The sequence below is a fragment of the Lepidochelys olivacea genome (assembly GCF_965140295.1).
Source record: "Lepidochelys olivacea isolate rLepOli2 genome assembly, chromosome: 7".
Classification (NCBI taxonomy): domain Eukaryota; kingdom Metazoa; phylum Chordata; order Testudines; family Cheloniidae; genus Lepidochelys; species Lepidochelys olivacea.
In genome coordinates this window covers 20,555,174-20,571,241 of record NC_140417.1, presented here as the reverse complement: position 1 = coordinate 20,571,241, position 16,068 = coordinate 20,555,174, and the positions used below count along the sequence as shown (strand labels likewise).

General features: G+C 43.8%; 1 protein-coding gene across 5 annotated transcripts in view; it reads right to left on the bottom strand.

Annotated features, from left to right (window-relative positions):
- GRIP2 (glutamate receptor interacting protein 2) overlaps window positions 1–16,068 on the bottom strand; it is a 479,198-nt gene that overhangs the window by 73,961 nt on the left and 389,169 nt on the right. For all 5 annotated transcript variants that reach the window (XM_084633196.1, XM_084633197.1, XM_084633198.1 and 2 more), the window contains exon 2: window positions 5,337–5,417. In XM_084633196.1, coding sequence (XP_084489322.1) covers window positions 5,337–5,417 — 81 coding nt within the window. The remainder of the gene's footprint in view (window positions 1–5,336; window positions 5,418–16,068) is intronic.

The window sequence follows — 16,068 nt, the reverse complement described above, 5'->3', positions numbered from 1 at the left end:
TATTCCGTGTATAAGCGGTGGGATGGAAGAAGGTGCTGTGGGGAGGAAGCAGAGCTGCAAAGGACCATGTGTGCGAGGACGAGAAGCTGGAGCTTGATCAAGTAAAACAGAGGGAGGCTGCAGAGGGATTCAAATGTGGTGTGATCAGGCCAGAGCAAGGGCCAAGAGCGATTGTCTCAGCAGCAGATGGACCAGAGAGGGGTAGTGTGAGTGTGAGGGAGGCTGGGGAAGAGGAGGTCACAATAAATCAAGAGAGGAGATGTGGGCCTGGACAGATAACACATGATTGATCTTAGAAATTTTGTGGTGGAAGGAGTGGTAAGTGCAGGGTATGAGATGGGAAGGAGTCAGATTCTGTTGGCATATGAACAGGTGGCTAGGGAGATGAGGAGGATGGATGAAATCCTTTCATTTAGGATAGTTCTCAACTGCACCTGTACTCCACCCTTCCTCAGCTTGCCTGACTTGTCACAGATGTTTTGACATTTTCCATACCCAGCTGGAGTCAAAAGTATTGGACACTTATAATGGATATAGGCAGAGTATGTTTTACAAGACATAATGGTTATAAATATTTATAACAGAGTCAATTATGTGGTACTTAATCCCCTTGTCTACTGTGTTAACGTCAGTTCTCTTTTTCCTGTGGACATTACATTCTTCCCTCCCCTGCCCCTTCAATTATTTTAAGTATGAATTTTTGTTTCTTTGCAATTGGGGAACAATATTGCCGTTGCATACACAACAAATGTTAAACACTGTTAATTGGTGCCAGTTTTTGACACCTTACACCTAGTGTTTGAAGGGTTTAAAGCCAGACTCCCCAACGATTTGCATTTTGGTATTTTACATGGACAGGGAAGCAGAAGGAAAATAAATATTGGTGGAATTTTCAAACGCGCCCTGCATTGGCACAGAGGGAGAGGTAGGGCATTGCCTATCTCTGGACCCTGGGATGCAAATCTCAACTGGGTTGCAGCTGAATCGGACAGTCTCAGACTAGCCTCTTGGGGCTGTTTGTCCGCATGACATAAACAGCATATTATGGGCTCTCTTTGCTCAGGCAGAAGACTAGGAACAGCTGAAGACACTGGAAAAAACAAAAAAAACCTTGGGTGTCTTGACAGAGCTCGGTATAGGAAACTTGCATAGAATCTGTCTACGCTATGAGCGATTAGTCTCCATTTTTTATGAGCATTAAGATCATTTACAATTTTTTAAAAAGACAATTTCTAACCTTAAGAGAAAAATATGCTGTGTGATACAGAAAAGACTCGCAAGAAGGGGACGCTGGCCACTTGCAATGCACCGTGAAGAGCAACTCCAGATCAGGGCTTTGGAGGCTACAAGCTAAAATCTTGCATCTTTACAGTGAATAGTCAAAAATGAGTTTGTCTGGATGGAATAATGCAGCAGGCTCAAATGAGATTTGCTACAGAGAGGGGGAACATTTAAAGATGTGTACAGTTTGCATTTTCAGGCCCTGGAAATCTCGGAAATCATTTATCACTACAGTAGCTCTCTGCAACTGTAGGGTTGTTTTTTCCCCTTTTGCTCGGAGTATACATCATCGTTTTAATATGGTGTGGTGCCAAATAACAATCAGTCTGCGAGGTCTGGCTGGCACTTTGCTCTTTGTGCAATGTCACAGTAACAAAGCAAGGTGCAATTTCTTTTAAGTCACTCTGCATGTTGCTGTTCTGTAAAGCAGATCCTCCGCCGCCACCAGGAGCCTATGCACTTGATTAATGTGAGTGGGGAACCTCTTTGTGATCGAGCATTGTTTGGAAGGTATTCAATCTCTGCTGTGCCCCCATTTAACATGGCAAGCGTTGATCCACTCAAATTTTATGTCCATTATGCTCCTGGTCTTTAAACTCAAACAGTTTTGATCCACCGCCAAGTACAGTAACAGTTTTCAATTCACCAATCCAGGATTTCAGTAACTGACAGAAACTTTCCCCACTATTCCCTGCTGTTCTAAACAGAATGCCATCTGGCATGATCTTGCAAATTTCCTTTTGACTAAAGAGACTACCGATCAACACAGATGGAGCCACAAGGGGTAATTATTAGTTCTTCAGTGGGGCTTGATTTTGGTCCTTGACAAGTGTTAAAAATGAGAAATCCCATTGTGCAATTATCCATCCTCCGGGTTCAAGTTGAAACTCAACACCTAGAATGAAATTGGATAATTGTTTTTCTATCTATCTGTCAAGATAAACAATGTCCGTTAAGTAAGCTGACTAAATGGGATCTAGGTTTTCCAATCATAGAATATCAGAGTTGGAAGGGACCTCAGAAGATCATCTAGTCCAATCCCCTGCTCAAAGCAGGACCAATCCCCAATTTTTTTTTGCTCCAGATCCCTAAATGGTCCCCTCAAGGATTGAACTCACAACCCTGGGTTTAGCAGACCAATGCTCAAATCACTAAGCTATCCCTCCTCCAAGATACCTAAGACAAGACAAGCCAGATAGTTAATTATTGGCAAGACACCCAAGAGCCACCCCCAAAATCATTTTATGAAACACCTAACCAGTGGCCTATCTAAAATGATTTGGAGTTCCAATCTGGCTTCCCATCATAATTCACTACCACCACCTTTGTTGACAGTCTCAGAAGAGAGACCAGTGACTGGCCAGGCTTGGTGAATTAATCACCCTCTCATCCCTAACAGTGACCCCCTCCAGGTCACGGACAAGTTACATCAACACAGCTTTCCAACACCTTTTTGTCCCCTTCACATACAGTCAGGGACTTATTGAACCTCCAGGACATGTTAGAATAGTCTATAGTCTCTTGCTCCAGCCCAGGATCACAAGAACACAGTGCAGACTGGGAATGAACCCTCCCATCCCTGGAATACCCACTACACCAGGGAGGCCAAGAGCAGGAGGCACAAAGCTAGCTACGTTAGCTTGTTTCCACCTGAGGACTCCCAAAGGGTGCAAAAGCAATAGAGCAGGGCCAAATATCTGTCCCACCCCCGCTCCTCAAAAAACACATTCAGTACAAATCCCACAGATCCTCTCTCTACTTTTCTTACTTTCATCTTTCAACACAAATATGAGGCTACCAATCCCCAATCTTTTTCAGAATGTGTGTTCGTTGTCCAGCGTGACCATCTGACACTGTTCAAGAGCATTGTAATGGTCTACAGAAGAGGCCTACCACCAGTAACAGCAGTGAAAGTGTCTCCATTGCTACACTACATCTTTGGCCCCCTGTTGGCTTTTCTGCACTGGAAAATTACATCGTGTTAGAATGTGACTGAGGAGTCATGGTACCTAACATAATGTTAAACACCATTTAGAGGTTGGCATAATCATATTTCACATTGCTCATGGTCAGGGTTAACCCTAGAGGACATCGGTCACAAGTAACTACAGTGTGACCCCAGGATGGATCACGAAGAGCAGACATGCTGCTAAACATCTCAGTCCCAATCTACACACAGTGTTTAGCACTGTGTTTGCTCCCAGGATGCCTCAATGAAATTTTTAAACCTGGTAAAAGGTTGACAAAAAGTTTTTAAAAATGAATTTCACAGGAACTGCCCTCCCCGCACCAGCCTTTTCTTGAAAAGGTTTAATTTTTTGCCATTTTTCCAAAGCCTTTTTAAAAACAAAACAAAACCGGTTATAGAAGTTTTTTCATTTACTGGATTTGGTAAGCCATTTACTGAAAAACCTGGGTTTGGCAAATGGAAAACATCAAGCACCATTTTGATAATGGTTCTGATTAAAAATACAGTGTAAACAAAGTCCCAAAAAATACAAAAACGAGTGTTTGGCATCCTGTGAAACAGAAAAAGCTTTGAAGTTTTAAATGTTTCAGGTTTCCAGTCTTCAGCCAGCTTCAGTACACTTGTAGTGCCCACAGGCCCCAACCAGGGCCCAAATTTAAGAGCGAAACGGAGTCTCGAGTTCCAAGTTTATTCATATCCCCAGCTTCAAGCTGTACCTCCAAGACAGGCTGCCAATTGTGCTGCAGATACTTGCCCATTCAGAACTAGGCTTAGATCACAAACTCCTTTCACCGGGTTCCAATCATCATGCACCGACTGAGCAACTGGCTGGTTTTTGTCTTCTCACTGCGTACATCTACACTGCTGTTAGGAGGTGTGACAGGAGTCTGTGTAGACATAACCAAGCTAGCTTTGATTGAGCTAGCTCTTTAAAAACAGCAGTAAAGCCATGGCAGCACAGGTCATTCGCCTGAGCGTGTACCCAGGATCCTGGGTGGGCTTATACGGGCCTGTGCCACTGTAGCTTCACAGCTATTTTTAGTGAGCTAGCTTGAGTTCACCTACACGTGCTGCAATCACACCACCAGACTACCTTGTAGACTTGTCCATTGAGCAAGGACCTCTGGAGCGAATGGCAGAGTGGAGGGTGTCCGTACGTCTCATGGGGCAGCAATGGGGGAGCTGATAGACTAAGGCTCCTTGATCAGGACAAGTGGAAGGGGAAAGTCTGCAGCAGAGAAGAATGAGGGGGGATTTGATAGCTGCTTTCAACTACCTGAAAGGGGGTTCCAAAGAGGATGGATCTAGACTGTTCTCAGTGGTACCAGATGATAGAACAAGGAGTAATGGTCTCAAGGTGCAGTGGGGGAGGTTTAAGCTGGATATAAGGAAAAACTTTTTCACTAGGAGGGTGGTGAAGCACTGGAATGCGTTACCTAGGGAGGTGGTGGAATCTCCTTCCTTAGAGGTTTTTAAGGTCAGGCTTGACAAAGCCCTGGCTGGGATGATTTAGTTGGTGTTGGTCCTGCTTTGAGTAGAGGGTTGGACTAGATGACCTCCTGAGGTCTCTTCCAACCCTAATCTTCTGTGAAGGTTTTATAAACTTGAATTAATAGGCAAGGGGTAAAAAAAGTTACCAAATAAAATAGGCAAGGAAGTGTCACCAAGTAACAGATAACAGCAGCCAACAGAACAACAAAAGTTACTGGGGAGACAGGCAAATGTGCATAGTTATTTCTACCAAATCCAATAAAATAACGAACTAGCAAGACATTTGCTGATCACCCTCACCACTTCTTTCCTCCTGCCTTCCCCTCTACCTCCTACCCCCCACTTCTTTTAAATTGTAAGATCTTCAGGGCCTGGATAGTCTCTCCACACCTGTGTAGCGCTTGGCACATTTTAACCACTATTGTAGTAAGAACTCAGAACAAATCTGCACAGTTTAGTGCCTGTTACATTCCACCCACAATGATACCAACCATACCTCCTTCTTCTGCAGTCCGTTGCTCTGATTACTGCTATGCTGCCCACGGGGGATGATGGCTAGATGAGAGTGGGAACAAGTACTAGTTCTTTCACTTACCTGGAATGCTTTGCCTTCTGGAGACGAGGGCTGTGTCCAGTCCACTTGAGTCTTTGCTCCCCTTCGAGTAAGGGCCATCATCTTCCGAGGAAGAAAAAATAAACAGAAGCTAAGATTATACTGAAAGCAAAAGCTACTTTTAAAAGCTACTTTTAAAAGTTAATCCGTGACCATTTTTATAGATAGTGTCTCATCCCAGGTCCTGGCTTCAGGTGAGAAAACGTTTTATTAACCACAGGACCACTTCACAATCTAAATTGGCACTATAGCCTTTTGGGGAGGGAGGGAAAGAAGAGACAAGTGGGGTGATAATACACATGGATTTATTTCTCTGGGAGCTAATCCTTTAGGAGAGAGCAAATTCCCTTAGTCCTGTAATCATGTGGAACAGCAGAGATGAGGAAAAGCTGTAACATCAGTCTCAAGTTTTAAGCCTGTCATCATGCTTGTGAAGAAACGCCTGGTCTTTGGAAATGGAGTAATACTTCAGGATACTAACAGGGCACTAAATCACCATACTTGAATTAAATTGCCTATGCTTAAGAGATCCTATTCTTTTAAAGTCACATTTCCTTGCTATAGCTTCAGCTACTGTACAGTAGAGAAACCACCTTCTCTTAAAAAAAAAGGGGGGGGGAGGCTTAAAAATGCAGGAATAGAAGAAAATGGTATTAGAAAGAGAATTGTCTGACATCAATTTAAATCCAAATGTAAGTATTAAGTATGATCTATGTATTCCTACTGGAAGATGCATATAGTTAATTCATGGGGAAATCAGGATACTGAAAAAAAAAGTGGGATGGGGGAAAGGTTTTTAAATCGACTGAGCCAAATATGACAATCATTAAGTCTTCAGGACAGGTTAAAGCAAAGTGAATTTCAAGGAACTTAGTGATTGGTATTCCACAGTACCTTTATCTGATTTCTATAATCTACAACAAAGAAAGACTTAAAAATAATTCTCTCTATAACATGGATATTTATTAAGTTTCTAATCACTGCAGTATCCACTGTGGATGGGTTTCCAATCATTTAGGATGGAAGAACTGATTAGATAAAGACTCAAGCTGAACTATCACTCAGAACTGTAAAGGCTAAAAATTGTAAGGTTCTTGTTTAGTTTGAATTGAATAAACACTCCTATTCATTCCACTACCACACATATATGAAGTGCTTTAGTAACTGGGCACTTTATAAAATGCTGAACTTTGCAGATCAATACATTGTCAGTAAATCTTGGTTTAGAAAGCTAGGGAGACTATACTAAAGCAATGCACGATCAGATAAACCTGATTCCCATTCACTGCATTCCTGGAGTGTCCTGAAACTCTTATCTTCAATAGCTGTAAAGATTACAAAACTTAGTTAAAATAAAAATCTGGAGAACACTCTCTCCTATTTGCCCTCCCCCTCCCCCAGTAAATTTATGTATGGGTCAGAGACCACAGGAGTTTTGCCTCTCTACTAAAGTAAAGGACCCAATTTACACTCCATTTAACTCCACCAAAAGACAATAAGCTTGTAACTCGCTGAAAACGGTGGGCTTCTATTGGGTACAAATCAGGACAGATTTTGGCCTGACGTGAGCAAATAAAAATGCTTGGTTAGCTCCTGCTGCTACCATCCTATTATTATTATGAATGAGGGTCTACGCACTTCCTGCTTGACCATGTCATCAAGTGCCAGGAACCCAGCAAGTACAGGCACTCCAGATTTCCAGCCCGCCTGAAGCAGTCTTGGAGCTAGACAGATAGCAACCAATTGCCTTGCCAATCTACACATTCACCACTGGTGCAATATGTAGCGATGATCTCTAAAATGGAGAGCAAGGCACTTCCTTTAAAAATAAAAGGAGTGGAGCAGGTAAGGTCTCTACAGAATGAAACCACACTGTGTGAAATCTCCCTTCCAAGATCTGACAGCCCAACACCAGCAGTCTACACCAACATTGAAACAAGCTGCACTTGTACAGATAATTAGAGCAATCATCAGGCCAAGCCACTGATTGGTGATAGGAGCTTGTATAGCTTGGCCCCAATTCTAGGATCAAAGAAGGCGTGAAAGTTAATTTGCATTTATAATGAAAACAATCCCGTATGTGATGCAGAAGTGGGGGGCAGGGCTTAATACTCTGGATATAGGTTTAATTTACTAAGGACAGTTTAGCTGCAGCACCTGGTTTAAAAAAAAAAAAAAAAGGAAGTCACTCCCTTGCCACCAATAGGTCCTTGATGGGGAAGCCATAAGCACCAGGAGACCTTGCACTGTGGTGACCTCAGCCATGAAGGTCATTACTATGATAGGAACCACCTGCCTTAGAGGGGAGCCCCTAACTTTTACTCTATGCCTCGCAGTGTCACTGAAAGGGACAGCTAAGGAGAGCATAAAAGAATTCAGTGCTTCACAGTGAAGCTCAAAATGCATCAACATACAGTCCAAACTGCCCCTCCAGCTTCGGTCCCTCAGTCACTGATTGAGGCACCGCTTTCCTTTGGGCAGGGGCAGATCCTTGCATGCAGTGCAAACTCGTACTGCCAGGGACCTCAGCTGCTCCCCAGACACATCTCCCAGCCCTGACCTCAAACTCTAGGCCTGCTGTGTCCCTGCAGCAGCAGCAGATACCAGCTGCTGGGCCCCATGCAGTCTCTTCTCAGACAGCGTCACCACCATCCAGTGGGAGGAACAGGAAGTAGAAGTGGGATCTCCTGCCAGCCCTCTAGCCAACGGGACTCTACGGGGATGGAGAGGCCACCTCCCCTTGTTTGCCTACCCCTTAACTAATCAGGGTTCTGGGAGCAAGCCAATCTTCACAGCACTGCTGCCACCATGTAGAGTGGGGGCTCCACACTACAAACTGATATGAAACTCCGGGTCTTCTCCATCCCCTAGAGGTCAGGGGAGGGAAAGTGTGGGCCTCGTAACTGAAGAAAGATTTCTGGAATAGCAGCACAGGGCCACCTCCTTTCTTTAAGTAACCACTTCAAGCACTGCTGACTAAGCCATATAGAGCGCAAGGGACTGATGCCGAGGCTCATACAGCTGAGACCGTATTAGTCAAAATTAGATGAATCCAAAAGCAAGAGAATGCTACTTTGATCATGTGAACACCCAGCCTTCTGAATAAAACACTGTCATGACGACAATGTGCAGGACTTGGGGCACTTCCCTTGATCACCATATCCTCAGTCATACAGTAAGCAAGCCATCAGCTAAGTTTCAAACAGGATTTCTGCTTCAGCAACTGTAGTCAGAACAGTTAGCAGCACAGAGCTCTGCCATGCTTGGAGCACAAGAGATCAATATCACGCCATTAGGAAATGGCATCTTTGGGTCTGAGGCCGTCAATTAATCCAGAATGACAGCAAGCCATTTGCATTATGAACTTGCCAAGAGGGGGGAAAAAAAAGTTAACATGAAGGATAGTGTAAACTACCCTGACAGAGACACACAAGGTGCTACCCTTGAGGCAAAATGCTATATAGCAAATGCAAAGCCAACATTACTGGGAAACCACAGAAGAGGATCTGAAGCCAGCTCAATAATCTGATGGCAAAGTACAGCAGTCAACCATCTGCTTCACATAAACACACCACCCCAGACTAGTTAACCACCAGAGTGCTTCTATGCTTAATTTCCCTGCAGTAGCCCAAACAAACAGTGAATGTGAAGTCTCATGTCCGTAGCTGCTATCCTTCCCCATCCCAAAAGTGCTATAGCTGTTGGCAAACAAATAGGCTTTCCATTTTAGGAAGCAACCCAAAGTAGCTAAATTTCCCTCATGTTAATGGCAGCCATCGTCAACAGCTAAGCAGCTAGGACAAGTAATGAAGTTCCATTCAGTGTTCATGATTTGACATGCAAAAGGGATGCCTGTCAACAAAATCCTCTGGTATTTCATCGACAGCCAGATCAGCTGGCAAATAATTAGCACCAAGATTCCCCTCCCTCAGGTGTTCTTTCCTCCAAAACAGTTCATTATGCTAAAATGTTTGGTTTTGCTCATTATCTGGCTAAAATGTCTGCGCAGTCAAGGAAGCTGCCACAGGAGGCCTGTCGAAGTGTGAATTGGCTTTTGCTTGTGTTAGATTCCCCACTGAGCAGCCCTTTGTTCATTTTCAGCCAATTTCCTGCTCTGCCACTCAAACTGGCATTAACAGAGTTGTTAAAGTTTTAATGTTCTGTGCTTAGGAATCTCCACTCTTCTTATCGCTGTTCCCTTACACAAAACATATTCCTAAGAGGCTCCAGTAAGCACGACAACCAGTTCATTGGCATACATGGTACTGCCAACCTCAAGTGTTCAAAATTCATGAGTCCCCGCTCCCTCCCCCACCCAAATAATGAAACTGACTTACAAATGAGGTGTGGATATTAGCCAATAAAAATAACCCAATATATTCCTTTCTGCTATTGGACCCTTTGGGGTTCACCTCTTCAAGCTTTTCACAACCAAGACACTAGAAACTCATCAAAAAAAGAAAAGTTGAGATTCTCAACTTGTCACATGAATTCAAGGACTGGGGTTTTAAAAAGCAACAGGTATCACAAGACTGGTGATAAAGTCACGTGCAGTGCTGCTGTCTCTCGTGTTTTTCTACTAGGATCTGTGCCAATTAAAAGGGTTCTACTCAATTCTTAGATGCCTTTTCCAAATTTCAGTTCCAATATTAACCCAGGACAACCTCCCACACCTTCTCTCCGTGGCATGGCACGGCACTGGTGTTCTGCTGCAGCGTGGCTATGTTTTTATAACAGGAGCACACATGCAGTAAGCAGCACCAGGTGGGAGCAGTACGTAAACAAGAACGGTGACAAAACCACATGGAAGTTACCACTAGGGAGATGAGAAAGGAGACAGGAGCAGGGTCCTCAGGAAGCAGAAGCATCAGAGTCAGGAGTCAATTCTCAGGCCCTGGGGAGGCAACAGTGCCTACCACAGTGGGTCGCCTACCACAGTGGGTACGGTTGACTCAGCATGGCGTGTGCCCAGACATCACATGCTCACTAGCACTTAGATAGAGCATTTTGTCCTGCTAGGCTGGCAAATGGTGTCTGCCTGGTCTCAGCACACCAATTTAGACCACATCTATCTAGCCAGCTTGGCTTGTGCTCCTACCTCCCAGGTCTGTGCCTAGGATATCACAGCAGCTGCACGTACTACTGCAGGCTCTCCCCAAGCATCCCACGCTGAGGCAGTGTGGGATAGCTACTGAAGTTTTCCCAGAATGCACAGGCGCAAACATAGTTAAGCAGCATGGCAGGTGTGGATGCACAAACACATCAGCAGAAAAGTTGCAGCAGGGCACAGCTCAAGAATTTATCTTCATACATAGATGAGACAAGAATGGAGGTCATGGTTGTGCTTATATGGACAAGACCAAAGTGCCACCCCGTTTCTCCTTAGAACAGTGGTGCTTCTCGCTTCCCAGCAGGTTTCTCTCCATAGTCCCTGGAATCTGCTCCTTGTGATGGCATCATAGAGGGAGACGTGGGGTGGAAGAATGATGCTAAATTTCCCACATGCAGAGATATCTCACAGACAGGTGCTGCCCAGCCAGACTGCATATTGGGAATTTGAGCGAGGTCTGAGAATCCTAAAATTAAGTTAATTTACTGTTTATTTTTAAGGAAAAAAAACAACAAAGTATCAGGACACAAAGATCTTTCTAATTATGTATTTTTTCATGGTAGAAACACACACAAAAATCTCTACAGCACCCCTTTAAACTTGTCCCGGCTCTAAATGCTCTCATGACATATCACCTGATGAGGTCTATTTCACTTTGTGAGGTCAGTGGAAATATGACCACTGAGTGCAAAGTCTCAGGATACCAGGAAATCTATCACAGGGTGACTGAAGAATGAGATGCCATGGTAACACACTCCACAGAGCTGCAAGGAAACCTGATTGAACATCTATAGGTTTTCAGTGGAAATTCAAAGATTGAACATTTGCTGAAAATTCTGAACGTCTGTGTTGCTGCAATCAATCAAGTAGCCTTCATAAGCGGAGTTGCCTTGAGATCGAAGGCCTGCGATGCATTTATTAATGTGACAGCTCAAAGAGGGAGGAGATCGCTCAGAGATTGCTTACAGACTATGGAGCCTTTCACACCCTAAGGCTGCAGTTCGGTAAGGTATATGAGCAGGTGTCTGCCTTTCAGCATGAGAGTTCTATTCCATTTAATGGGACTACTCATACGGAAAGTTAGGCACCTGCTTAAGTACCTTGCTGAATTCAGGCTTAAGTCACTAGTTAAAATCTTGCTCAGTTTAGTAGGGATCAAAAGAGGTTCCTATGATACAGCTGTTTGGTGGTCTATGTGAAAGAAACTAGTAATCTTGATCCAAGTTACTAATGAATATTAATTACTATTAAATATTCCTGCTAACCTCACTCCCTCCTCTCTCCGAGCTCTGTCACAGTTGTCACTGGCTGTCAACGGCAGCCAGTCCAAGGATGGTTGAGCCATAGAGACAGAGCAATCTCATCCTACTAGAGGGGTTCCCTTCAGTTCACAGCTGGGGCACATCATCCAGGCAACATGGGGCAGCATGCTGTGCTGTTTTCTGTTCCTTGGACTTCAGTCTCCAGAGCTGCCAGGCTGTTGGCTTTAATGATCGTTAAACTCATGCCAAGTTGTAACAACAGAAGCCCCACAACCAGTAAATGCAGTTGGATTCCAGATCACAAGGTATCTCCTGGCACCCACACAGTGGATACTGGAAAGTAAAGTAATTTCCTTGTTGCTGGCAGTCTAACTCACTCTTCATCCTTGAGAATTTGGATTACACATTCTAGGCCTAAGACAAAAGTATGCAAACATGGAAATCCAAGGCCAGAGTTTTAGTTTATCAGTAGGGCCCTACAAAATTCACGGCCATGAAAAACATGTCACAGACCATAAAATCTGGTCTCCCCCCATGAAATCTGGTCACGTGTGTGTCCTTTTACCCTATACTATATAGATTTCATGGGGTAAGACCAGTGTTTTTCAAATTGGGGGTCCTTACCCAAAAGGGAGTTGCAGAGGGGTCACAAGATTATTTTAGGGAGGTTGTGGTATTGCCATCCTTACTTCTTGCACTGCCCTCAGAGTTGGGCAGCTGGAGAGCAGCAGCTGTTGGCTGAGTGTCCAGCTCTGAAAGCAGCACCCTGCCAGCAGGTGCGCAGAAGTAAGGATGGCAATACCATACCATGCCACCCTTACTTCTGCGCTGCTGTCTTCAGAGCTGGGCAGCTGCTGACTAAGGGCTCAGCTCTGAAGGCAGCAGCAGCACAGAAGGGTGGCGATACCATACCGTGCCCTCCTTACTTCTGCGCTTCTGGGTGGGAGCCCAGCTCTGTCTTCAGAGCTGGGCTCCCAGCCAGCAGCGCAGAAGTAAGGGTTGCAGTTCTGCAACCCCCCCACAACTTCTTTTTGGGTCAGGACCCCTACAATACACCACCATGAAATTTTAGATTTAAATATCTGAAATCATGAAATTTACAATTTTTAAAATTACATGGTCGTGAAATTCACCAAAATGGGCCATGAATTTGGTAGGACCCTATCTATCAGTATAAGGTAGGATGCAGAGGTCAAGACAGAACATCATGCAGAAAACAGTGTCATTCAAATTTAAGCAGATAGATAGTAAGTTCAGTAAGTCAATACCCATCCACTACCCACAGAAGGCAGGCCCACCCATCCCGGTGTTTGATGGGACGGAGTACCCGAGAATTATGGCAGGTGTTCCTACATCTCTATCGCCTCACTTTCTTCTATGGCAACAGAAACCAACCTGCTTCTAAAAACTGCTGAGAGAGACAGGGGAGGTGAATCAATATCTTTTGTTGGTGGAGAGACAAGCTTTCAAGGTCTGAAGAAGAGCTCAGTGTAAGTTTGAAAGCTTCTCTCTCTCTCTCTCTCTCCACAAACAGAATTTGGTCTCGTAAAAGATATTCCTCACTCATTTTGGCTCTCTAATATACTGGGCCCAACGTGGCCTTAACACAGCATTATGTCAATAGACAATCACCTGTTCAGACAGCAAGAGTCTATTTAGGAAGGACTATAACTGAAAGAACAAATGGCACATCACACGGAGTATCTGTGAGCAGGTATGTCTAAAATCCTTGTTGGAAAGCCACCTATTTTTAAAAGAACCCTGCGGAGAGCAGCTGTGAATGGCAGAGTCTGATGCAGCTGTGAGTCAGAGAGATATGCAGTTAAATTGTTCACTGTCTTCTTATTCTTTACTGGAGTCTTTTCCACTCCCTGATAAGGGAGATTCTGCTGTTTTGCATCGTAATACAGAATTTATTAGCCAGGAAACCAGGGTCCATGACTGTGAAGCACCACCGTGCTTCTCCCCCTGCCTCCCCTTTTCATATTCAGAACTTATTGCCGTCAACTCGTGTACATGGGTCCAGGCCTAAGTGTTGCTAGGGTGTTGCAAAGGAGGACTTGCAGGTGCCCAGAACATACCTCTCGCCTGCTGCTAAAGGGCACAGAACTACAGAGCAAGTTTGCTTACTGTACAAACACCGTTTGTTACCTACATGCTGGTCATGTCAAATATGCAATAAAAATTTACTGCTACCTTCTCTCCAAATAGCCAGTGTCTCCCCTCTCTCTTTCTTCAGCCTTCCTAGCTGAAGATCTTTTGGTTTGCAATATCTTGGGGTGTAGGCAGTAGGGGATGAGAATGAAAATCCAAAGTAAGGGGGATATCAATCCAATCAACTTAGTACATGAGGGGAAAATGGATCTGCATTATGAAGGTCTCCTTGCCAGTCTTTTTCAAATCCAATGGATTGTTGCAGTGATAGCTGCCAAGTTCAGATCTGAACTCCCTCAAAGATTACGAGCTGGGGAATCGTTTTGATCACACAAACACACAAGCTTTACACCCAGGTTAGCAAAGAAGATGAATTATGCCACACACCAGTCATAATGGTTAAATAATGTACAGAAAGGGTGATCCATTGATTAGGGTGCTGGCCTCAGACGCAGGGGAGCAGGATTCAGTTCTCTACTTTGCCACAAGCTTCCCGTGCAACCTTAGGCAAGTCAGTCTTTCTGTGCCTCAGTTCCCCATGTGTAACATGCGCCTTGTAGGGAAGAACACCACTGTGAGGAGAAGTACATTAAAGTAGTACATGATAGTAGGGGTTATATGTATGTTAGATGGATGGAAAACACTCGAGACCACCTCAGTCCATTGCCCTGCTAATGCAGAATTGTTTCCTGATGTATATTTTCTATTAGTTTGTGCCTTCTAGATTTAAATCATGTCCTAAATAATGGAACTTCCACAACTTCCCTCAAGAAACTGTTCTCAATCCAAAACGGACCTGTGCCCAAATAGCAGGTGTTTGATCTGCTAAAAAATTCGAGACAAAGCATCCAACAAATAGTCTCAAACAAACAAAGAGCTGGTCTCAAAACAGCATTTTCCATGAAAAACAAAAATAAACCACATCACAAAAATCTTGTTCAGAGTGTGGAAAATGAAATTATTCAAAATGAGCCTGTGGATTTCTTTTGCAAAAGGTCATTTTTCATTGAAACATTCCCTCGCTCCCCACCCAAATGTATCTTCTCTACCAAAAGATATCAAAGAACACACAAACATGCATGTTCTCACACAAAATTCCCACAGATCTCAGGCTGTTTGGCAGTGGACTCTCAGGGTATGTCTACACAGCAATCAGAAGGAAGACTGCAGCATATATACTTTAAACAAAAAAGTCTGCATCAGGGGAGTCTTCCTATGAACTTCAGTCAGCTTTGGATCAGACCCCTAACTACAGCTGAGCAGATTTCCACTGTCAGGAAGCTTTCCCCAGTACTCAGCACCTAAATTCCTCTCTAAATTCCTGGTTTTGCTATCCTGACTCCAGCTCCCTGTGCCTGGTCAATTACAAAGTCAAACCGAAGTTGATGTTTTTTGTTGTACATTTAAAAAAAATAGCACAAGTCTATAGCAATAAATATACAGAATTCTTATTCCAGGCTCCTGTTGAGGTTTTAAATGGAAGATTCACTTTTACTTTGGGCTATTGAAGCACACTCTCTTTTTATTATTCTCAATATTTTGCTCATTGTGCCAGGAAAAAAAAATGGTTAAAAATGTGTTTTGCATTTTTATTCTCTAGGAAACTGGCTGGAAGCATTTAGAACTGCACAGGGCTATCTCAACCTCCACACAGGTAAACTTCACCAAACGCACATACATTTATATCCAGGAAGCGCCTGCGCTTTCAAAAGCTGTGGGCAGGTGTTTATCAGCACGATGCTCCCGTTGGGAGCTGCTCAGACCTGAATGCGGCTTTGAAAGTGTTCTTCTTCCCCTCTTTTGCATTCAAGATATTCTTAAAATTGCCATCCTAGCAACTCTGAGTTTCAGCCTGAGCAATTTCAAAGTTATTTCTATGTTAAATGAACATTATATTTACTGACCGATTCAATGGCAATATCTTAAACATGGGCTTAAACTTTCCCACTTAGCCTGTGATAAACCCTCATGTGCCAGGTATTCAGGAGATAACAGAGAAGAGAGATGAGGGACTAGGTGGGGAGGCAAAGGATCTTTTCTCTTTTGGCTTCCCTGTTAAAAACTAACAAACAAAACAAAAAGCTGCACACAAATGTTTTCTCATGACAGCATAACCAAGAAAGGTGTAATACCATCTACTGAGTGCAAAACTTCTACTTGGTTCCTGAGAAATAGACCAAAGATATGA